At 30.1% G+C, this 24,674-nt stretch overlaps 2 protein-coding genes across 2 annotated transcripts; both read left to right on the top strand.

Annotated features, from left to right (window-relative positions):
• Window positions 1-492: 492 nt before the first annotated feature.
• Window positions 493-3,210, top strand: MKS88_003876 (uncharacterized protein; the record flags this gene model as incomplete). Its single annotated transcript, XM_067217007.1, has 1 exon — window positions 493-3,210. The coding sequence occupies one exon, from the start codon at window positions 493-495 to the stop codon at window positions 3,208-3,210; it is 2,718 nt and encodes a 905-aa protein (XP_067072684.1).
• Window positions 3,211-5,824: 2,614 nt separating this feature from the next.
• Window positions 5,825-24,465, top strand: MKS88_003875 (nucleoporin NUP637; the record flags this gene model as incomplete). The annotated part of the gene is made up of 4 exons (XM_067217006.1): window positions 5,825-6,874; window positions 6,991-15,085; window positions 15,110-24,387; window positions 24,409-24,465. 4 exons carry the CDS (start codon window positions 5,825-5,827, stop codon window positions 24,463-24,465), a joined length of 18,480 nt encoding a protein of 6,159 aa, XP_067072683.1.
• Between the last annotated feature and the right edge of the window lie 209 nt (window positions 24,466-24,674).

The following is a 24,674-nucleotide window of genomic DNA, read 5'->3' as shown; positions in this document are numbered from 1 at the left end:
ATATTTTCGTTTCCTATGAATTTTGTTGTATGTCCATGAGAATTAACTTGCTGACACACTCCCTGCGCTTTTAAATTTGATTTTACTTATATTTCATGTGTTATCGATTATGCATACAATATTAAGTATACTCAAGTATTACTTATGTGTACAATTAAATAAACGTTTACGCATATATATAATACTCACGTGCGTATAATACTTAAGTACATATAATACTTACGTACATAAAACTCTTACTTGCATAAAACTCTTACGTAAATATAAAACTTACGTAAATATAATACTTACGTGCATAAAACTCATACGTACATATAATACTTACGTACATAAAACTCTTACTTGCATAAAACTCTTACTTGCATAAAACTCTTACGTAAATATATATGCAAACAAACCCATCCCCTTGTTTTCCCCTTGTTTTCCCCTCGTTTTTCCCTTGTTTTGTTTGCAATCCCCCGATTTAGCTGCTTCGTTGACACGATTGTAGCAATGAATGAGGACGTGGATTTACTTGACTACCTAATGCACAAAAAGGAAGTGAAAAATATAATTGAAAATGAGGCGGACGATATAAGCAATTTTATGACTTGTAAAAAAATGGAATTAACTAAAAAAAAAAATGAAAACATCAAAAGTATGAAAAAGTTAATTTTGAAATATCCTGATACATTTATAAAAACTTCAATTATATCTAGAGAAATAAAAAAAAACATACAAGACAACGAAATGTTATTTGATGACATAAACATTAATTTTGAAAAAATTTCAGAATTATTTGAAAGTGATGATTATAAAAAAAATATAAATAATTTAAAATATGATTTCAATTCACATATGCCAAATGATAATTACTTAAGAGAAATTTTTAAAATTCCCTTACTACTTTACAAAGGAAACGAAAAGGAAAATTTGCAGGAGTGTATGAAATATATAAAAATATGTTGCACTATAAAATTATACCTGTGTGAATATTATAATTATAATTCGAGCAACGAATGTTTAATAAGATACCTAAAATGTTATCAAAAAAATGTAAATAAAGAAATAAAAAAAACAAGAGAACATATATGTGAGTTAATTATGAAATGTGAAAATGTAGACACTTTAAAAATTTACTTGCAGCACTTGTCTGATATATATAATTACTTTAATTTACCACTTAGCAATATGGAAGCGGATAAAGAGTGCTTTGCCAGTTCGAATGAAAATAAAAATGGCAAAAAATGTATGAACAGGTCAGGCGCTTGTAATACGAATGATAACAATTTACCGAGTAGTAATCATAATAATATGACCAATTCAGGCAATTTTACAGATTGCAGTATAAAACGCAAAACGAATATCGAATATATTAAAAATGAATTTTTAATTTTGAAGCATTTTAGTATCATAGCGTTCGTAAGAGAAGAGTTGGAAAAAAAAAAAAAAAATAATAAAATAAACAGTTACTTAACTATTTATGAAATAATAACTGCGTTTTTCAATCAAATTACACATTTAAAAAGTATCTACGAGCATATATTTAATATTGCAGTAGACACGAATTTATATAAACACATAATATTTATGTACTATTTTGCTCTTTCGTTAATACATATTAAAGTTAAACAAAATAATACTTTATTATTTGTAAGTGAATGTAATAACGATGGGAATAAAAGCGATGTTAGTTTACTAAATAAACTGAACAAGGAAATTCTTACAAAAATAAAGAACGACTACTGTAATGATCCCCATAATGATGACAATAGAAATGTAGAGAAACTTTTAACAGAAAAAGAAAAAAATAATAATAATATTTCCTACAATGAGAGGATGGAAATACAGAAGGACGGACATAATAAAAGAACATGTGACAGTTATTTGGAAACTCCTCAGTCAGTATCCTCTATGACAGCTAGCAATCTTTTTATGAATTGTTCAGAAAAAAAATTAGAAAATGAAACTGCTATAGATAAATACAAAGAATATAAAAGTAACAAGAACGATTTGGAGAAAATTTTTTTTAAGGACAGCTTACCTTCAAAATATCATTTTGTAAATTTAAATAGCTCCATATTCAGTTACATGTATTACTTTGTTTTTTTCAAAGATGACAAGGCAATTTTAGCCTTCCATAATTCTGATGATGAAAACAAAAAGGAAAAAAAAAATAGAGGAAGGAAGGGGGAAAACTTTCCGAATGAAGAAAAAATTAATTTAAAAGAGTCAATAAGTTCAGTATATCGCAAAAACATACTGTTGAAAAATCATTTTAACTTCGTTGATAATTTATATGAAGAAGAAGATAAAAAATGCGAACAAAAAAAAAGAAAAATGAGTAAACAGAAAGGTGAGCAATTGGGTGATCAAATAGGCGAGCAAATAGATGAGCAAAAAAACCATCAAAAAAGTAAGCAAAAATTTATATGCTTTAACAATTACAAATCGATACAAGCTTTAGTCCAAAGTCAGAAAATTAAAGAGTCTGCATGTGAATTGTATAAATACAGAAAAGATAAACCACCCCTCATTTTAGTAGCAGAAAGACATGAGAACAACAACACTAGAATGGACGCCTCTACCATATTTGATAACATTTTAAATAAGATATTTATAATATATATTTACGATTTTCTTCAAAGGAGTAACTATTATTTTTATCAAAATATTTTATTTTTTGATGAAAATGAAAAAAATGAAATAAGTAGTCAGGGTGTACACAATACTACATGTGTAATAGCAGAAGAGATTAAGCGTCAAAGAGAATATTTCCTTAAAAATAGGAATGATTTTTTTTTTCAATCCAAAAGAGAAGACAAAGACGAAATGAAAAAAAAAACAAATTCTTCAGACGAATTTAACCAGAAATATTATCATGAAAAAATAAATGAGAAATTGAAATATGCCTTTTTAATTTCTTATTTTTTTAATATTACATTTATTTTAAAAAATATTAAATATTATGTAGATAAATCCTTGTTCTTTGTAATAATTTCTTTCTTTGAAAATTCATTTAAAAGTGTCATTGAACATTTAATTATAATCTTTATCAAAAATCATAATATTTTTTTTAAATACCAGACTTTTCTTTTTATAATGCAAGTACTTTTTAAAACTATTTTTCCTTTTACCTTTTTTTTTCTTTCTTGCATTTTTCACATTGATGTGACCAGTTCAACGGTATGTTTAGAAAGAGGAGAGGGGGGAAAACTAAAATTCGACTAAAAAAGGAAAAAGGAAAAAGGAAAAAGAAAAAAAAAATACGAAAAAAAAAATAAGAAAAAAAAAAAAATATGAAAAAAAAAAATAAGAAAAAAAAGAAAAAATGTTAACACTTCATCTATTCAACCAGTGCACACACGTACAAATAACATAAAATATCTAACATATAAATGATCATTTTCTTCTCACTCTTTTCAGGAAAAAATTTTTAACATACTACAAAACTTTGGGATTAGTGTATAACAAAATAACAAAATTTCCTACTTTTTCTCATTCACTTTTTTTTACTGTTACTTTTTTAAAACGTATTTTTATTCAAATTTTCAAGGACCACATAAATAAATTCGGGATATTTTATAAGTAATAACTTTCTACCTTTTTTTTAGTTGAACTGCATGTAAGCATAGTTGTTACATGTTCGTGCAAAACCTACATATATTCAAATATATACAGTACGCACACATCATTGCTTATTTTTTCCATTCTTAAGCAATAAATATAGAACATAGAACGTATAAAAGAACGCACACAAGATCGCACAAACGAACGCACAAAAGAACGCACAAACGAACGCACAAAAGAACGCACAAAAGAACACACACAAAAATGTGTTCACATTGTGCATAATATGTGGATATGTTAAAACATGACAAAGTAAGAACATATGTTTATGCAAATTTTTGGACTTCCCATTTTTATGTAATTCCTTAAGAAGGAAAAATGAAGGACGAGATATAAATATTTTTACGACTATTTATGTTTGGTCCATACATGGTTTTATAAAAAGCATATTTTTTCTCCTATGTATAAAACGAGAATAAAAAACAAAGCTTTTTTTTTTTTTTTTTTTTTAGCAACGAATTGACATTTCTGTTTATTCATAACATAATAATGTAAACATGTACTTGTCATAATAATAAATTTCTTTAGAAAAAATAATAAAAATTTTTATCATTATTTTTTCAAACTCCTGCTTAATGAAGAGGGGTTTCCTTTCACCGAAGGTTGATACCATGACTATATGCAAACATATTTAAGCACGCATATGTAAGCAAACATATTTATTGAAGCATACTAAAGTAAACTTACTAACTGACGTGTATTCATGTATAAGTTCTTTAAGTATAGTAAGGCATAAGTAATGTACATCGTCATGTAGCAGCGCTTACAGTTCTTTATAACTTGTCATATGTATATATATATATATGTATATATATATATATATATATATATATATATATGTATATGAATGCATGTATGGATAAAACAATGCTTTAGTGTTTTTCATATGGCGAAAAGGAAATCGTTTGTTGCTGTATTGTAACATTTGCGCACAAGTTAAAAGAAAAAAAAAAAAAAAAAGCTATCCAAGTGTCAAAGAGCACTTCAAGTTGCTTATACCATATATCTATTTTGTTCATATACACTTCACGCATATAGGAACAAAATTGAAAAAATAAAAAAATAAAGAAATGATAAATAAGAAACAATAAATGATAAAAAACAAATCAGAAAAAAGAAATAAACACATTTGTATTTTCGCATAATTCAATTTGATATAATTTAATAGAATTTAACCTTATATTTTAATTTACATTTCTCTGTAAACAAAATTTTAAAGCAGCATTTTACAGAAAAAATATGCATTTATGTTGGTAATTATATATATGTATATATATACATACATACGTACATATGTTTAATCCATATGTATAGCTTTACGTTTGCTATATACATAAGCAAATGCATTACTTATGCGCATGCTGTGCTTTAAGCTTATAAAATTACTTGTTAACCTCGGGCATCTTTTCTTAATGTCAATTATTAAAAAATATATTTTTTATAAAGAGAAAATACAAATATTGTATTTGTAAGTTTATATATGTACGTATATGTATATATATGTAACTATATGCATATACATACACCTTTTAGTGGCTTGTCATTATACATTTTTGCGTATGCGCGCATGTTATATATATATATATATATACATACATACATACATACTTACATACTTACATACATACATACTTACATACATACATACATACTTACATACGTACATACATACTTACATACATACATACTTACATACGTACATACATACTTACATACGTACATACATACTTACATACGTACATACATGTACGTGCGTATTTGTCTGTGTTGTATTTATGTACTCTTACTTTTATCGGTTTGTTTGTATTTATGTTATAAACGTATCTCGTCGTATATACTAATGTTTTGTGGTGTTCTTATTTAATCAAATGCATTATATGTAAACGTTTGTATACAAAAAGGTACATACAGTCAGGTATACGAAAACTGAGCAATCAGTCTATATATCAAAGAGCATTCACGCGTATACACCCATTGCACATTTTTGCAAAAGGCAAAGTTACGAGAAAGGAATAAAGGAAGAAAGAAGGGAAAAAAAAAAAAAAAAGTCTGCTAAAAAAAAATAAGAAAAATGTGTTGTTCAGAATATTCTTACGGTGAGGTTCCTTTTTTATTTTAAAAAAATTATTGCCAAAATTTCCTGCACTTATTAAGGCATTTTAAGAATTGTTACCGTTACTTCCATTCATTGTTCTACCAAGTAACTCTGAACAAGATGAAGGATGAAGAAGAGAATAAAAAAGGAGAACGCCCTACCATATTTTACTATGAAATATACGAAAAATTGTGCATCTACTATGATTGCGCAGTTAATGAAAAAGAAAGGAAAAATAAAAAATTTTTTAAACGGAAGAAAACAATTAACGAATTAAGGAACATTCAAGATGAGTTAGTGGAATTTGTTGAATCAAATATTGACTTCATTTCAAACCCATTTTATTTCTTAACCTATGAAGAAGAGGATGTAAATAAAAATGAATTGAAGAATTATTTAGCTAGCAAATATACAAATTTATTAAGTTTTATGGATGATATTATAAAATGTGCAATAATTTTAAATAGAAATGTATATTATGTGTGTGAACTGTTTAATAATGTTTATTTAAAAATTGAAAAGGATAATATAGTTAACCAAGTTATGAAATCGGAGTATATTTGTGAAATTTTTAAAGAATGTATAGAAAAGGAAAATTTAATTATAATGATCTTTTTAGAAATACTCAAGTACTTGAACAGAAATGAAAAAGTCGGCGCAAGTAAGAAACACAGACATAGGAATAACCGTACTGCTACTCGTAATAGCACTCGTAGTGGTACCCATGATGAGTATGCAAAATTCGGTAGATACAGTGAAAGGAAGACCAATATTACGGATAATGAATTGAAAAAACCAAAATATGAAGAGGGTAAAACATCGAATGTTCTAAGTTCTTCAGATAACTCATTAGATAGTATAAACATTTCAAAAAAGAGGTCGGATAGCAGTTTAAAGAAAAGAATAAATGCAGATAGGTTTTCTTTATATATTCTTATCCTCTTAACAGAAAATGATTTTATTGAAAACATTTTTTTAGAAATTGACAAAATTATAAAATTCATAATAAAATATGATGACATATGTGATAAAATTGAATATGTGTTTAATTACAAAACACATAAAATTAATATTCTTTTTAATTTAATTGATATATTGTTTTTATATTATTCCAAATTCCAAGCGAATACAAATATTATATCAAAAATTTTCAAGTTATTAAATCATTTGGTATCATCCAAATACTTTGACTTCATTTCAACAGACTATTATGTGAAGGAGTTAGACAATATGCTATTCTTAGAAGCAAAAAAAAAAAAAAAAAATTTTTTTTTCAATATTTAAAGACTATAAGAAATAATAAACTTATAGCACAAATGGATGATTACTATAAGTTAGATATAAACATGTCTGATCCTACTTTCATCAAAATGGATGAATTAAACGATATATCCTTGAATGCCAACCAGCCGACGTCTACCATCTTAACGCACTTGAATAAAAACAGACTCACCGATTTTGTTAGTGCGCATAGTGGTGGCACAGTGCATCAAGAGAACGTAGGGGTAGTACGAGCAGCAGGGGCAGTGGGTGCATCATCTTTATCCTCTTCCACTACTTCCGTTTCCCCTTTGACGAGTGAGAAAGGTTTCCTACCGAGCATTGTGGGGTCGACAGGGGGTGGTGGATGCACAAATGCAAGTACGAACATTGTCTTGAATAACCCATTACAGAGTAGCCTTTTTAGCAGTAATGTAGAAACAAACAGCGAGAAGACTGGGAAGAATAATGCCCATGATAATAATATTCAAGGGAGCAGCGGTAGAAGTAGTAGTAATAATCTAATGCAAAGCAACAATACGAATGTGAATTCTATACCTAAAATTTTAATAAATGACGAAGAAAAAAAATCAAATGACAATGTATACAACAGTATACCTCCCATTGATATATTGGAAGAAGAATCTAAAGATAAACGATACAAATTATATGAACAGTGCAATAATAATATAAAGAATAGTTATTATTTGAATCGGTGTTTAGATTGTAGTGGGTACTGGTACAACTGTAACTGTAGTCTTAACGATTTTGATAAATCCAGTTTGACCTTAACTACGCAAATTAGTTTGTTATTAATATTGTGCTTACATCCAAATATTGAAAAATATGTTTATGAAAAAAGGAAGAATAGTAATTTGGAAAGTAATAACTCTTCACCAGTTAAAGAAGATGAAAATTATTTACAAGAATTAAAAGAAAAAAAAAAAAAAAAAAAAAAAAAAATGGATTTTCATCATTTTTATATACCAGATGTGTGGAAATACAACTGCATGAGTTCACAGAAGGAGTACAAGCATTTAATGAGTATAAAGAATACATACTCTATTAGCACGTCCTTCATAAGTGAAAATATATCCTACTATTATTTGCTATTTACAAAAATAAATGAGAACAGAAAGAAAAAAAACAATATGAAAGTGGTAGACCACACCGACGATTTTTGGAGCTCATGTGGAAGCGGCACTGTGGGCGGTACTAGCGGGGGAAATAGTGGGGGGAGTGTTGGCGCACGTCAGGTCTGTACGAACTGCAACAGGTGTAGCTCTGTTGATTCAAATATCGTCCTGCTGAAGTTTGTTATAAGTTTATTTACAAGCAACAGGGAGGAAATCTTTAATACTATATTTGAAGATTGCTTTTTTAAAGTAACATATGATACTATTTTGAAAAGAATATCTAGCTCAACATTGATAGGAAGTTTAATATTCCATTTGTTTCACTTAACCTTTTCCTTTTCATTTATTAAGAATTCAAGAACAACTGACCTGTGGAACACCTTTATCGACTACCATATTAAGAAGGACTTTCATATAAGAAATTGGAAAAAAAGTGGAACTGCAGGAAGAAATATAATGTTGTACCCGAGTGAAAGGGTTTTATGTGCTAGGTGTCGAATGGCAGGGGTGAACGAAGTAGTAGATGTAGTGGACAAACTTGACATAGGGGAAGGAGCAGGTATAGGAGAAGTAGATGAAGTAGAAGGTGGCCAAGTAGACGAAACACACGAGATAGGGAAAGTAGACCAAGGGAACAGTTCGTTGGTTACCCTGTCTAATAACATTATTTATATTTATAAAAAAAAAGGCGAATATCTTATTGATGTATTGAATTTTTTAAAAATTATATGTAATAACTACCCACGGTTGAACACAAATTATGTGTGCATATTGAAAAATGTAATAAATAGATACCACTCTAGAATTATAGAATTTTCGGAATTTGACGAAACTATTTATCATCATAATTTAGATCGAATGAACGAGTTAGGTGGAGGTGGAAAAAATGAGAGTGAAAAATTTTTTTGTTTAAAAGAAAGTAAATATTATAATATTAATGAAGAGAGAAAAATTATCCTAATGAAATATAGAAATTTAAAAGTAGTTGCTGATGAAAAGATGAAAATTTGTTTAGATTTTTACTCAGATGTATTTGTGCACATCTTAGACTTTGCTGCAGTTCTTTGTAATAATATATATGATTTAAAAATCATTGAAAATATTGTCCTTTGTTTCAAAACACCTCTAACTGCAAATTTGAATATATTCAACTTAACGAAAAAATTGTTTAACCAGTTCACTTGTGCTTTAAGCGGTAAATATAATGAATTTTCGAAGGTTACTAATAAGCAGCATATATATGAAAGGACAAAAAATAATGAGAAGGTGCAGATTAATTTTTTGGATGAAAAGTTTTTTCATAGTGGTAATAGTAATATGAATAGTAATATGAATAGTAATAGGAATAGTAATAGTAATGATGGAATTGGTATTGGTATTGGTAGTGACAACAGTGGAAATTTCCAGCTCGACAGGGAATTGTATAAAAATATGTTGAGCAAAGTTAGTGCAAACTCCTCCGTAGATGGTAAGAAGGATATGTATAGTAAAGGAAAAGATGAACATGATGATGCTTCCTCGACGTTTTATTTTACATATCTCTATAATTTTAAAATTAGTTTATTAGAAAAATTATTTCAACAGAACAGTTACTTAAAGGAAATTTTAAAAAATAATAATCTGTTGCATTATCTTCAGACCAATAATATATATTTATCCAACTTAATAAAAGAAAATGAGTTAGTTGAAAAACATTTGCATGAAAAAAATATTTTTAAGTCGTACACAGCACATTATAATAGTAATAATAATGCGTATTGGAAAAATCTATCCATCGAGAATGACTACAATAATTGCATCAAAGAGGTGAACAAGATTTTGGATGATATAGAACAAAGCAATTCGAAGTTGAAGCTTTTTGTGAGTTGTAAGTCTGACGCTATGCAACCTATTGCTCTGGGTAGTACTAGTATTAGTAATACACTAACAAATCCAAACCATGGGACGGATGGAGTGAGTGCAGTTGGTAGAGCGAGTGGAGCGAACGCGGAAGGAACAACCCCCCTTGTGGAAAAAAAGAACCTACCTAATGGAAATGGTACTGAAGAGAACATCCTGGAACAGATGCTGAAGGAGAAAGATTGCATCAACTACCTTTTGATTGAAAACAAATTGACAGAAAATTTGTTAAGAGAAAATAATTTTCTTAAAAGCGAATTTACAAAATATAACATAGTGGATTTGTTTTTTAAAAATAAATTTGGATCAGCTCTTTTGGACAATTTGAAAAGTATCATGCTAAGTGAATATAATGTGAATCAAGTTTTATCGTATGAGGAAAAATTCCGATCATTGAGGAAAAATAATGATGGGTCATATAACAACAAGGAAGCTATTAAAATGTTTTTTGACGAAAATAAAAATGCTGTTGATTTTTTTAAAGAAAAAAAATATGAAATCCCCATATTGAAAGATGATGATTCGAGTACAATAAACGAAAATATAATGAACAGAGCAAAAATCATTTTAAAAACAGAATTACAAAGAGAGAGGAAAAGAAACATAGATGCACGATACCTTTTGACAAACATATTTGAAAGAAGTTTCTATCCATATAATTGCATAAAAATGCTAGAAAAGTGCTTATTATTCCTTTCCTCAGTTAACAATAATAAATTATGTTACTACTTACCAATAAATAAAAATTTGCTCATCGACTATATTTTACTAGAGCACTACGACGGTGGTACTACAACAGGTGTGGCTGCTACTGGCATAGGTGGTACTACTAATGCCAATACTGTCTCTACTACCCCCTCCTCAGTAAATGTCGAAAAATTGAAGGCAGAGCTGAAGGAAAATAATGAATATAAATTAGAAGATGAGAACAGATTATTTAAAATAAAAAATAGGAAATATAATAATTTAATTTCTTTGATAGATACACAGAATATGACTAATACCACTAGATTTAAGAATGTATTTATTCATAATCTAAATATGCAAAATAAAATGAAAGAAGCTAAGGATAAGCATGTTAAGCAGTACAAAACTATGCATTTATTGGATATAATATATGAAATAATAAAAACGAAATATAACCCATCTATTGATATGCTTAACTTAAAATGTATATGTATAGAAATTCTATGTTCTAGCTTTGTTAAAAATTCCTCATCTGCTTTATCAGTTTTGTGTACATTGACAGAGTTATTTCCAGATATATTCATTGAAATTATGAAGAAATATAAAGAACAAAAGCAAAATGTAAAAAATAAATTGGATTATATTGATAGGCAAATATCACTTGGACATATTAAAAACAACAAACTACAACAACTCGCTAACAATTTCGATCTTCCTTATTTTAATTTGAAAATCATCATTACGTATATGAAGTGTGTAAACTTTTTACTGTACATGATAGGTATTAAGAGAAAATTCAATTTATCACTCAGCAAAATATGGTATTTTTTTAACAATATCGACAAAATTGAAGAAATAGATGCAGAAATTAGGCGGAAAGGGATTAGAAGAGGTATGCGGAGGGACAATTATGAATATGAGAGAAGTATGAACAGTGTGAACTGTGGCGCACAGAGTAGCAGCAAACCGGATAGCAGCAGCAGCAACTACATCTTCTTCGACATTTTTTTTAACTTCGACTTGTTCTTTGATGAGCTCGAGGGGGAAAACGATCAGGAGCATGAACAAGAGCGAGAGCAGCAGGATGAGGAAGGGGGAGGCGGTGAAGCGGAAGGATCAGGAAGATATAAGGGAGAGAGGACGAAACTTCCTACCGGTTTAAAGGACGATCCAAATGATGTGTTTGAAAATTTTCTTAGAAAAAAACTAATGATAACAGATAAGGAAAAAAATATATGCAAACATTTAATTTTATTAACAAACTATATCGTTCAAAATATTTTTTATAATCTAATAAACAATTTTATTTTAAAAAAAATTAGGGATAAAAAATATGAAAAAGAAGATATATTGGAAGAAGATGTCAAGCTCGAAATTTTTATGAACAGGCAAGAAAATGCCATTTTTAAAAGAAGATATAATTATTATATTCATAAAACTAAAAATATACAAGATCATATTTTTACCATTCAAAATGAAATTAATCTTAACAATGCACACATTCAACAAATAGAGCAAGTATTCAAGCAAAGAAATATTCCTTTTGAGCCGTACATTTTATCACAAAAGGTTTTTGATAAATCCTTTTCTGATTTAGCAAGTTTTGATACGTCCATTATATCTACTCGTCCATACGGGGAATCAGGTATTGATATAGGTACGAAGACGTATCTAACCGGGGCTGGAACGAACCACTCAGGCTTTCTCAATGCAGCATCGTTAGTAGCGGGGGGAGGTATGGTACCTGGTACAACCTCAACAAATGTATTACCTACAAACACTGCGACATTGTTTGGTGATAAGGACGTTCTAAGTAGTGGAAAAGGATTCTTCTCTAGTAATTTAACGAATGTGGGAGAGGCATCGTCTCCCTTTTCGTTGTTCAAACAAGGGGATAAATTAGGTGGAACATTAAGTCGTGCATCTAATTTATTGACTGGTAATACAGGTCAGTCTAGTATTTTTGGAACATCGTCAAATAACCTAACTCTAAACAGCCCAGGGGCAACGGGCACTGGGTTATTTACCACTCCAGCAACTACTGCATCTCCTTCCTTGAGTAATTCTAGAACAGAATATGAATCATCTTCAAGATTACCTTCGAATTCACAGGCAACGACAATCTTTTCGTCTCTATTACAACCAGGTAGTTTACAAGCCGGAAGTATGAGTACTGGTGCTAGTACAGGTTCTACATTGAACAAGGGGGGAACGAGCATCTTCTTTAACACCTCACTACCAGGTAGTAGCAATATGAAATCAGCAACAGGTTCTAATTTGTTTGCATCTAACCAGACATCAACAAATTTCGGGGGATCCACTGGTTTGTTTGCATCTGTAACAGATCCGAACGTCAGGGATAATAACATTATTAATAACATTAATAGTAGTAGTGGTGGTATTGGTGGTGGTTTGTTTGGGTTCAGTCAGAATCAGTCATCTACCAGCAACCTAGCTCTTAATGATACAAATAAACTTTTTGGTGGAACTACATCTGTAGGTCGTGGATTGTTTGGAAATACTAACTCAATGTTGACAAATGCATCTCAGAATAATTCCACTCCATTTGGTACAGGGTTTTCCCAATTGAATACGTCAAATGTAGGCACAAATATGATGAGTAGTGCAAACAGTGGTGGTAATAATACTACTAACCTATTTGGAAGTATATCAAATAATAATATTCAAGGAGGAGCAGGAGGAGGAGGGGGTCTTTTTGGAGGAAAATATGCAAATCCTAATCAAACAAACACCATGCAGAGTAGTTCATCCGCATTTGGTAATATAACAAATACTATGAACAACAAACCTAGCTTATTTTCCCCCGTAAATCAGAATAGCATTTTTACAAATACATTTTCTGTAATACCGACTAGTAACTCTTTGCAGTCGTCCCACTTTAATACTATTCGCACGGGAGCCAATGTATCTACAAGTAGTTTTCTCACAAGTGTCAGTGATAATAATAGTAGTAATATTAGTAATATTAATAGGTTAAATCAGAACATAGGGAACTCTTCTTCCACCAATTTTAGTAATTTCCCATCAGGAGGAGCTTTGACAAACCAAGGCTTCTCAAACCCCATGATAAATCAATCAACGGGCTTATTTAGCAAGAATTTATTAGACACTAACTCAGCTATGCAGAATCAGCAAAATGCCTCATCACTGCCATCTACTTCTTTATTTACTTTTGCAAACAAGACTCCATTGCCCCAGTCATCCTTTGGATTAACAGGAGGAATGTTATCAAAGAGTGGAACCCCCTTTGGAAGCAATAATGCTACATCTTTGTTTAATCCCTCATCGTCTACTTTTACAAGTACCAGTAGTAACAGTCTGTTCGGGGGTATGAGGGGAACCCAAAACATTTCTCCGTTGAGCAGTACTAATGACAAGGCCACGCCTGGCCTTTTTTCCGGTCTAAGCACAGGTATCAGCGGAAACACCACTATAATAGGGGGTAATAACACAAACCAGAGCCTCATATCTTTTAATAATCAAGATTTGTCGAAAGTAAATCCCACTACAAATAGCCCCTTTACTGCAAACCAATTTTCCACGAACCCTCTTTCCTCTAACAGTTCGTCTGTATTTTCAAATCTAAACCAAACCAGCGGCATGTTTTCCAATACAGGCAGGAACTTCCTTCCATCTGGGTCTCTGGGCTCAGCTAACAATTTAATGGCATATCCTATGATACATAACCTAGATCAACTGAAAGTATATTACGAAGAGTTAAAGGTAAAAACTAATATGTTAAATGCCGAAGTTTATAAGTGCAAAATTGAGCTTAAAAAAATAGAACGTAGTATACAAAAAGAAAAAAAAATTTATATAATTAAAGAAAATAAATTAAGAGAAGACAAAAGGAAGTCAGATATCAATTTTAAGGATAACGAAATGTATATACTAATTATTTTAGTGTTCATATATTTCAAGTTAATTCTAAAGGGACCATTACCATCTAATGATAATAATAAGAAAATAAATGAAATTATGAATGAACGATATGAAAATTTATGCGATTTTAGGCCAACCATGTATTTATTTATTGAAATTTTAGGGGAATCGAGTAAGTTTATGAACACATTTTTTAATATTATATTTTTGGACAATATTTTACATGAAGAGAATAAAGATTTGAACGAAACAGTGCTCAGGTGCAAAAACTATGCAGATTACGTAAGCATCTACAATCAGAGGAAGAGCTTGCTTTTGAAGAAGGACTTGAACGACAGGGAAACCACTACGTCTACTGCTACTGCCGCGGCTACTACTGCTACGTCTACTGCTACTGCCGCAGCTACTACTGCTACGTCTACTGCTACTGCCGCAGCTACTACTGCTACAGCCACTACTACTGATGGCGCATCCTTCAGTGTGGGCGATAATGGCGGTGGGGGCCCTGCTCCTCCTGCAGAGGGAAGCGGGGTGATGGAAGGGAGGCGCATCAACGATGTAACATGGGAGATATATTACGAAAAGAAATTGGAATATCTGACTTGTTCGTACTCGAAAGAGCATTATAATTCTTTATTTCTTTACAAGATAAAAGAACTTGGTTTGAATCTTTTAAAAATATTATTCGAAAGAGATGTGTTGTTTATTCACATGTACAATTTATGGAAAAATGAAAAATTATTGCATAAAAAAATTGATAAGTTCCATTTTGATATCAATATTGTTGATATAAATAATGCTGAAAGGAGTATTATACCAACTGCTACAACAACTACTGGTAAAGATCCTGATGTTGATAGAGAAATAAATATGTCCGAATCGTTAATTAATAAACCTGTATGTATTCATAACTTCTTATTTAAAAATATTAATATTAATTCAAGAACTACGTATTTAATATTATTATTAAAAAATTTTTTTAGAACAAATGAAATAAATAAAATTATTATTTATTTTATTTTACAAATTTTTATTCGAGACTCAAAAACTACTATAAATATTTTAAAAAGAGATACTGATTCTTTTAACTTTTTGAAATTTGCTTTAAGGAATATTTTTATTTTTAATCTGAACAGACAGAAATTTAACAACTGCTATATTATCTCTAATAGAACAATCAAGATGCAAAATGTCCTGAACAATTTTGTCGATTTACCTCTTCTCTATTTTTTGAATAATTCCAGAAATTATCATAAAAGGTATTGCTTACATAAAACGAAAAATAAAAATCAGTACTGTAAAAACGCATCCAATAGTAAGCGTGTTTTGAATACTTGCAACTGGGCAAACTACATGCTCAGGGAGCAGAGAAGAGGGGGAAATCGGCAGTTAAGGGGAGAAGAGGAAGAAAAGGACGGAAAGGATAAACAGGGGAAGTCCGACCAATCGAACCATTCGAACGAGTCCAACAAATTGGAAGTAGAAAAACCAATTGAGGGAAACGCCTCCAAAGTGCGTTCTCCTCATGGCCGTAGTACATATCTACACAATGACAGGAAGCTACGAACTGTTTGTAAAAGTAGGCTTAACAAACAGGAGGGAACCATTGCTCATGATCAGCATGACCATCTTGAGGTTAGCAGCATCGATGTTAGCAGTATCGATGTTAGCAGTATCGATGTTAGCAGTATCGATGTTAGCAGTATCGATGTTAGCAGTATCGATGTTAGCAGTATCGATGTTAGCAGTATCGATGTTAGCAGTATCGATGATAGCAGTATCGATGTTAGCAGTAACGATGTTAGCAGTAACGATGATGATGATGAAGAGGAGCATCCACTGGAGAGCTGCGCAAATAACAAAAAAATGAACGTTCGAAAGAAGAAGAAATTTTTAAAAAAAAATTTATTGCATCTAAATAACGATTTATATGAAAAAATAAAATATTTAAAAAAATATGAACAAGGAATGGGAGGAAATTATTACTATACCAGTAATAACTACAAAATGGATGATGCATTTATTTCTAATTATAGAGAATTCAAAATGAAGAAAAAAAAAAAACAAACAAAATATATATATGATTACTTATCTGATAATGATTTAATAGACACAATAAAGAGTAAAAAAATTTGCGTCTTTTATGATGACAAGGAAAAGGAAGAAGAAAATGATAACCTAACATTTTACAATCTCATTTCTGAAAATTACAATGATAATTATTCAAAGATAGACTATTATAAAGAATTAAAATCCGTTGATAACAATGTTATAGGTTATTGTAGTTCTTACAATTTACTACCTATTAACAATTTTTACACAGAAAAATATGATTTTATCGAAAGTGAGTTAGTTTACGTTAGTGATTTAAAGTTGTACTTTTATGTCAAATCGTACAAAAGGCATGCCTATTATAAGAAATTATTGAATATTGAAAATGTTACAGAAAAGAGAGGAGGTAGCAAGAGTGATGACAATAAGTACATCTACGAGAGTAGTAGTAGCTTATCTTATAACCACCCCATCCAGGGGAATGGAATAATCCATTATAATGAAAGTGGAGGTGGTGGTACTCACACTGGTTTGCACTACAGCAGTGATAGTGGCATTCGAGGAAATAGTAGCAGAAGTGGAAAAAGTGGAAGAAGCGGTAGAATCGGTAGAAGCGGTGGTTTCGGCAGGAATAGCATGCTTCGTAGCAGTAACAACGGGTTCAATTCCGTGTATCCGCATAATGGATCTATAATATACGGTCAAGAGTTGGTGGATGAGCACGAGAAAGACAAATGTTCTAGGGAAAACATGATAAGCCGACAACAAAAAATGCATGAAATGAATATGAAAAAGGCAAGTATGAGTAGCAGTGGTAAGAAAAGTATGCACACGGTAAATGATGATATTTCATATATTAATCGAAAGACATACAACAAAACAGAGGAAGCTAAAGATATAGAAAGAATTGTTGATAATGAAATAAAATACTATGACTTCTTTAACAGATTAAATAAAATGAACGAAAATATGTTGTTCCAAAATACATTCTACGATTATAGAGACGACAAGATGAGATACATTGACTATATTAAGAAGGAAGTAGAGAAGGAAAAGTTGGGCTTAACCAGTAGTAGCAGTAGGAATAAGAAAATCGGTTCTAGTGGCATTAATAATAGTAGTAATATCAATAGTAGTATCTACAATGATAGCAGAGGGACGAATGGAGGAGGGGATAATTCGTATAAGGAAGGTCTACTTCTACCCATTAACGATTTATTAGAGGCTAAGAAGGTAGAAACGAAAAAAAAGCTAAGTACAGAGTTAAGGAAAAAACATATTTTTTTGAATAACGAATTATGTGAATGGGTCGAACTAAGTCATTTATTAAATGTAGATATAGAATATAACAATATAAGAGGTGCTAACAATAATAAAATTTTGAATAATTACAGTAGAATTCCAATTACAAAATTAATATTATACTTTTTTGAAGTCATTACGAGGAAATATTTATTTCTAAACAGTTCAGATTCTTTACTTGAAAATTGCGTTTTATCATTACTGGGGTTGTCCTTTATACCCTCGAAGCAATTGGATAAAAAAAATGTAATTACAAGCATCGATGAGGGTTTAGAGTTAGAAGAAGAATGTTTTTTGAAAATTATGATAAATAACGTCATTGTAAATTTTTCAAATTTTGATCATATATCCGAGCTCATACATGTTGACTACTGTGATAGCCTTGGTGGAAGTGAAGCAGAAGGAGGGGGTGAAGGGAGGGACAGAACGAAGAGAAGAGATAAGAGGTATTTTAGGGGTGAAGGAGGTAATGAGGAGGATGATGAAGATGATGAAGATGATGAAGATAACAAAGATGATGAAGATGACAAAGATGAAAATGATGAGGGGATTGATGACGAGCAAAGACTCAGACCTATAGGAGCAATATCCCCCCGTATTTGCAAGGATAATTCAGAGTACTATCTAAAGAAAAAAAGCACAGACTACTACAAGAAAAACATCTTACTAAGCAATGTTAACAACTATAAGCAATATAACGTATTTGAGAAAAATTGCTATTTTGCCAAAAGTCTTAATATAGTATATATGATTTCTAAAAATAAAAAAACAAAAGACTATATAATTACATTAATAAATTCAATGTGGACAAACAAATTTAATGTATTTTATTATATCACTCAGAATGTAAATGTTGAGAGATTAAAAGATACAGAAAAAATTCTCTTTTTTAAAATCTCTTTTCATATATTAAATATATTTATACCTATCATAGATAACATTCTGAACAATATAGATAAACATGTGGACTACTTTATGCATTTAAATTTTATTCCAGATGAATTAGATAATAATATGAGTAATAAAGCAACAGATAAGGTGGAGAAGAAAAACATCGAGTACAAATGCTCCAACATTTATGAATTTATTAATAAAGATAATTTTAATGAAAAAAAAAGTATATTTGAATTTTTAAACCCCATTTTTAATTTTGATAATATAAAAAATTTTATTAATCATTATATTAATATAATAAAATATTACAACGATAATTATCTGAAGCATTATATATATCATTACTATTTATTTAATTATGATTTTTCTTTTCAAAATGTGTATAATTATTCTAATATGGAGCATATACATTATATAAAGAATGACCACCATCCCCTTGACAGCCTATCAACTAACAGTAATAATACTGTTCATGTTTTGTATACAAATATTATTAATGCATATGTTAATTTTTGCACACTTTTAAAGGGATTCACTAACAGTTATAATAGCTACACGTATAATTCTGTGTTTAGTCCTAGTTACTTGAAAGGTCTTTACATGTCCAATGATATCCTCAATGTGCAAAACAAACAAGAAGATCTAAACGAACTGAATGCACAAGTCAACTACACAAGGATTTTAAGCGATGATGCAAATGAGGAAGATGGCAAATTTAATTTTAAGCAAATGAACGAAATTATAGGTAATCGAAATTGTCTGCGTAGATTTCTTAGCAAATATTACTTAAGCGGACGTAGAAGCAGGAGTAGAAACCGGGGCAGAAGCCGATGCAGAAGTCGGTTTAGTATGCTTGAAAATGAAGGCGATGGCCGGAAATCGAGGAAGGCCAAGTCGAGGGAGTTGCACTACATAGAAAAAAATGTGTACATATTCAATAGCTTAAATTACTTAAATATTAATTATAAAAATTGGCTTCTAGTATACAAGATTTATATTGAGAAAATTACATGTTTAGTAGATATAGTATTGAAGATAAAAAATAATAATATGAATAAAAAATTTTATTATTTGAAAAATTATTTTTATATTATAAACAATATTCAAAAGCATTTAAAAAACATTACAACTATAATAAAATCTTCTTATTATATTAATTTCAATATACAGATTACTCCCATACTGTTTATAGTCTATCTATTTATTACCATATTTTTCTTTTCTCATAATAATAATTTTGCATTCAATTACTTTTCTTATATTAAGAAAGGATTTAAAAATTTGTTTTTTAAGCACAAAAAGGATTTTCCTTTGAAAAATCTACAAATTGATGGGAGCCAAGTTACGGGGAAAGAAAAAGAAGAGGGGCATCATGATAATGATGAGAATGGTGGTGGTGATGATGAAGATGATGATAATGATGATGATTATGATTATGATGATAGTAAGGATGAGGGGGGAACTAAGCAGAAGAGCACGATAAAGGGGTGGAAGAAACAGGTGCAACATGAGAACAACAAAGAAAGTAGTAGAAGTAATAACAACATTGGTGGTAGTAGTTCCACTAACTGGGAGATAGGAGATGAGCTGAAAATTGAAAATTTAAAGTACCACAAAAAGTTGAAGATGAACAACTCCCTTTTTTCAAAGAAAATATTAAATAAGGAGTTTCAAAGTAATTTGTTAAACATCCCGAAAAATATGAACAACAATGGGGATGGTAGTAGTGGTAACTGGGGTAGTAGTAGTAATACCGCCATCCTACTTGAAAACGATTACGTCTTTCTTCACAGGGATTTGCCGTATCGAGGTCCGACTGAAGCAGTACATCCTGGTAGTAGGAGTAGTAGTATGTACGGCTATCCATTCGTTTCCAGGGGCTTATACTCGAATGAATCGAGCAATGTTATAGGGAATACGGGGCATATGAGAAATATGTACGAAATCCACAATTTTGGCAACAATAACTTTTCTAGGAAAACGGAAGGAAATGCTTATACTAGTGGAATCTTCCCTGGTAGGCACCACCACGATATTGTTCATATGAATAATTTATACCCAGTCGGAATAGGAGCAATGAGTAATAACTGGCTAAGTAGTAACGAGAAAAAGGTGTATTATGATGTACATAATGAATACTCAAAATTAATTTTACGGAGCAACGAATTCTTTGATGATATGCTGGAATTGCTAATAATACTTATAACTAAAAAACATCCCATTTTAAATAAGTATACTGTAATATATATATATGAGTGCCTCTATACTTTACTAAACATTTATCATTACAATTACATGTACAATGAAGATTATAACAATGTACAGAAAAAAAATATGTTTTTATCACTCATAAAAAAAATAGATCAAGATATACTTAATGACTTTATTAGTACATTATTTATAGATTCTTATAAAAATTTCTTTACCAACAAAAATTCTATTATCCCTATTTACTTTTACAATAGCATATACAAATTCATAGATTATAATACAGAAGTGTTTATGTACAATCATTCGGGTGAGGAAGATACTACTAATATGAAAGAGGGCTTCTTATTACGAACAACAAGGAATAGTAACATACATCCAGAGGGAAAGAATTGTGTACGAAGAAAAAGTTTAGCAGTAGAGGAAAATAAAATATTCGCACATAATAAGGGCCATGGATACTCTACATTGTTAGAAAAAAAATCAATTGGAAGGGAATTGAACGAAGGTAGAAGGAAAAAAGAAGCTCAATACTGCAGTAGCAATATCAACGGTATTAAAAGGAATGTTGGAGAAGAAGAGGAACAGAAGGATACAGAAGGGGAAGATGAGTTCTACGATAATGAGTTTGATTACAACTATAACGGAAGCATGAACAAAATTGTAAATGTCAATTTTAAGAATAACCTTAATAACAAAATTCATCTGAATAACAAAAGCTTAAATATATATGAAGAAGTGTATTGCTTTAATTTCCTGTACAACAGAAATGACCTGAACTTGTTAAGCATCAATTTGTTGATCTTTTTACTTAACAAAATAGGGATATATGAAATAAACATAAAGATTGATGAAAATAATATAAAGAATTTAATTAAGGGTAATTTGTTTATATTTAATAGAAATATAGAGAAGCAAAATGAAAATAAGATGTTACATACTTGTTTTTTACTTAGTTCTTTATGTGATACAACATATATTAACGAATTTGTTTCAAAGGAAGATTTGTTTAGTTTATTTTTAAAAAGTAATATATTTGATAATTTATATGAATTTAAATTCAATTATTTATCGACTAGTATATCTTTTTTAACATTTCCTACGAACTTTTTAGAAAATAAAAATATATATATACCTCTTCCAATGCTTATTATTTCTTACATAACAGTCATATTAAAAGTAGTTGACAAGAAGGGATTATATTTATTTAAAATAATAGGCAAATGGATTAATAAAAATGTTAACATCTTTGTTAATAACTTGATCGTAAATAACTACCTTATGAAGTCAAACGAAATAATACACGAAGTTAATAATTTCACCACATATAACCACACGCTAGTGTACAAGTGCTTGTGCTACTCCTCTACATGTAACTTTACAAGGGAAAAGAAAAGCGGTGGATGTAGAAGCGGCAGCAGTGGTTGCGGTGATAGGGGTGGTAGTGTTAATAGTAACAGAAATAATAGTGGATGTGTTAATATGAAAACAAATGAGAGTGGCAATTCTAATAATAACAGAGGAGATAACAGTAACAGCAGTGGCATTGAGGAGAAAAACGCGAATATATACCTTGAGCGGTACAGTAGTAGGAATCAAAAGAACGAGAAGAAGAATAATCTTTTCGTTAATATAAACAAAGATGTACATCATGAAGACAAAAGAACAACGGAAGAACATATAAACCATGCAAACATTAACCTGGTCAACCTTGATATAATTTACACATGCACCTACTACTTATTGAGATTATATAAAAACTATTTACTGTACATTCATCAGAACTATTTGACTTTAAAGAAGTTGAAAATTATAGAAACACGCAAAAGGACCACGAAAAAAAAAAAAAAAAAAAAGCAGTCAAGAAGAGCAAAGCTTAAGCAGCAGGAACAATCCCTCGAAAGTGTATTGGAATTGGACAACGAGGAGGACGACGACGAAGATGATGATGAATATGAAGATGGCAACGACGAAGACGAAGAGGAAGACAACGACGAACACGAATGCAAACACAACGATGAACAGAACAGCTACCCTCATAATTATCACCACCTTGAGCAACGCTTATATTACAACCATAGCGAGGAGGAAGAAGCAAGACGAGGAAGAATTAACGGAAGGAGGGAACGAATCAATGAGCAGGTGGAAGAGAGAAATTACAACGATGACCAGTTGGAGGAAGGGGAAGAGATACATGTAGGTAAAATGACTAAATATGGTGAGTACACATCCAAAATTAACAATGCATTATTATATAACGATAGTAATAACATGGATAAATTAGGAAATTATCATTTGGGCAATTATCATGATAGTTCATGTGAATATTATAATAGATTTATGAAGGAGGAGGAAGGGTTCTTTTTAGACAATTCGTTAAGTTTTGATTTTGATGAAATATCGTTAAATATTTGTAACATAATAAAAGAGCATATATACATCCTTCAGTATATTAAAGATTTACTAAACATATTGTCTATATTTGTAATATATGATATAAGTTTAAAAGATGAAAATGATTTACTCAATAAAAATTTAAATAATTCAATGCTTGAAAAAAGGAAAAAAAATATACGAACTCACCGAATATTACAAAATATTATTCCAAAATATTCCATAAAATTTCATTGCATTAATTTGTGCCTAGATATAATTGAATATGATATAGGTTTATATGACGAATATGTACAACAATCAAAAACGAAATATTATGAATATATTAAAATAGTACTAAAAGTTTTTATGAACACTTGTTTTTATTTTATTAATATCATAAAGTTTGAGAATTTCCACATGTTGAAAAGTGTATCTATGGCCATGAAAAAGTTAACCAACATTATTTACTTCTTGTTGAACAATTTAACTATAAAAGAAAAACCCGACGAGCATAAAACAGGGGGAGGCATAACAGATTCAGATAAGACTGGCGCGAATAACACGAATGAAGGTGAAACGAGTGAAAGTAAAACTGATGCAAATATAACGAGCGAACAAAGGACAAATGAACAGAATTCTTTCTTATTGAATAAATTCATTTACGATAAAAGTGGGTTTAAGAAAAATGCCCATGAAATCACCACGGAGTTGTTTAACTCGGAATATAGCATTTTCAATGATAAAAAATGTTCATCAGATAATATAAAGAAGTTTTTAGAAAATATTGAAATAGATATACATGTGTTAAAGAAAATTTTAACATGTGTTATTTACTTTACCTACGCAATGCTTAGCAATCAGAAAGTGAATAAAATTAATATTGAAAATATTAACTTAAATCATATTAACAAAATAAACATAAAGAAAATTGCTAATACGTACCTAGAGAACAACAATATATTGAAGGTTTTTACCTTTATTTTGCAGCGATCTACACAAATCTATTACCTGCTATACAGTTACGCCACAAAGACGTATAAATAGTTGGACTCCGCCATTTCGGGAAAGTACATCACGCGAAAGCACATCGCGCAGAAGGATAAATATGTATTACATATGTGCGTATATGCATGTATATATGTGTGTACGTTTGTATGTTTGTGCGCATATGTACATTTGTGTATACCTATATATATAGGGTATATATATATATATATGTTGGGTGGGCAAACATTAGCCTTCCTTTTAAACAC

This window comes from Plasmodium brasilianum, chromosome 11, assembly GCF_023973825.1.
Source record: "Plasmodium brasilianum strain Bolivian I chromosome 11, whole genome shotgun sequence".
Classification (NCBI taxonomy): Eukaryota; Apicomplexa; class Aconoidasida; order Haemosporida; family Plasmodiidae; genus Plasmodium; species Plasmodium brasilianum.
Note: the sequence above shows the minus strand (reverse complement) of the source record. Positions and strands in the feature narration are given on the sequence as shown.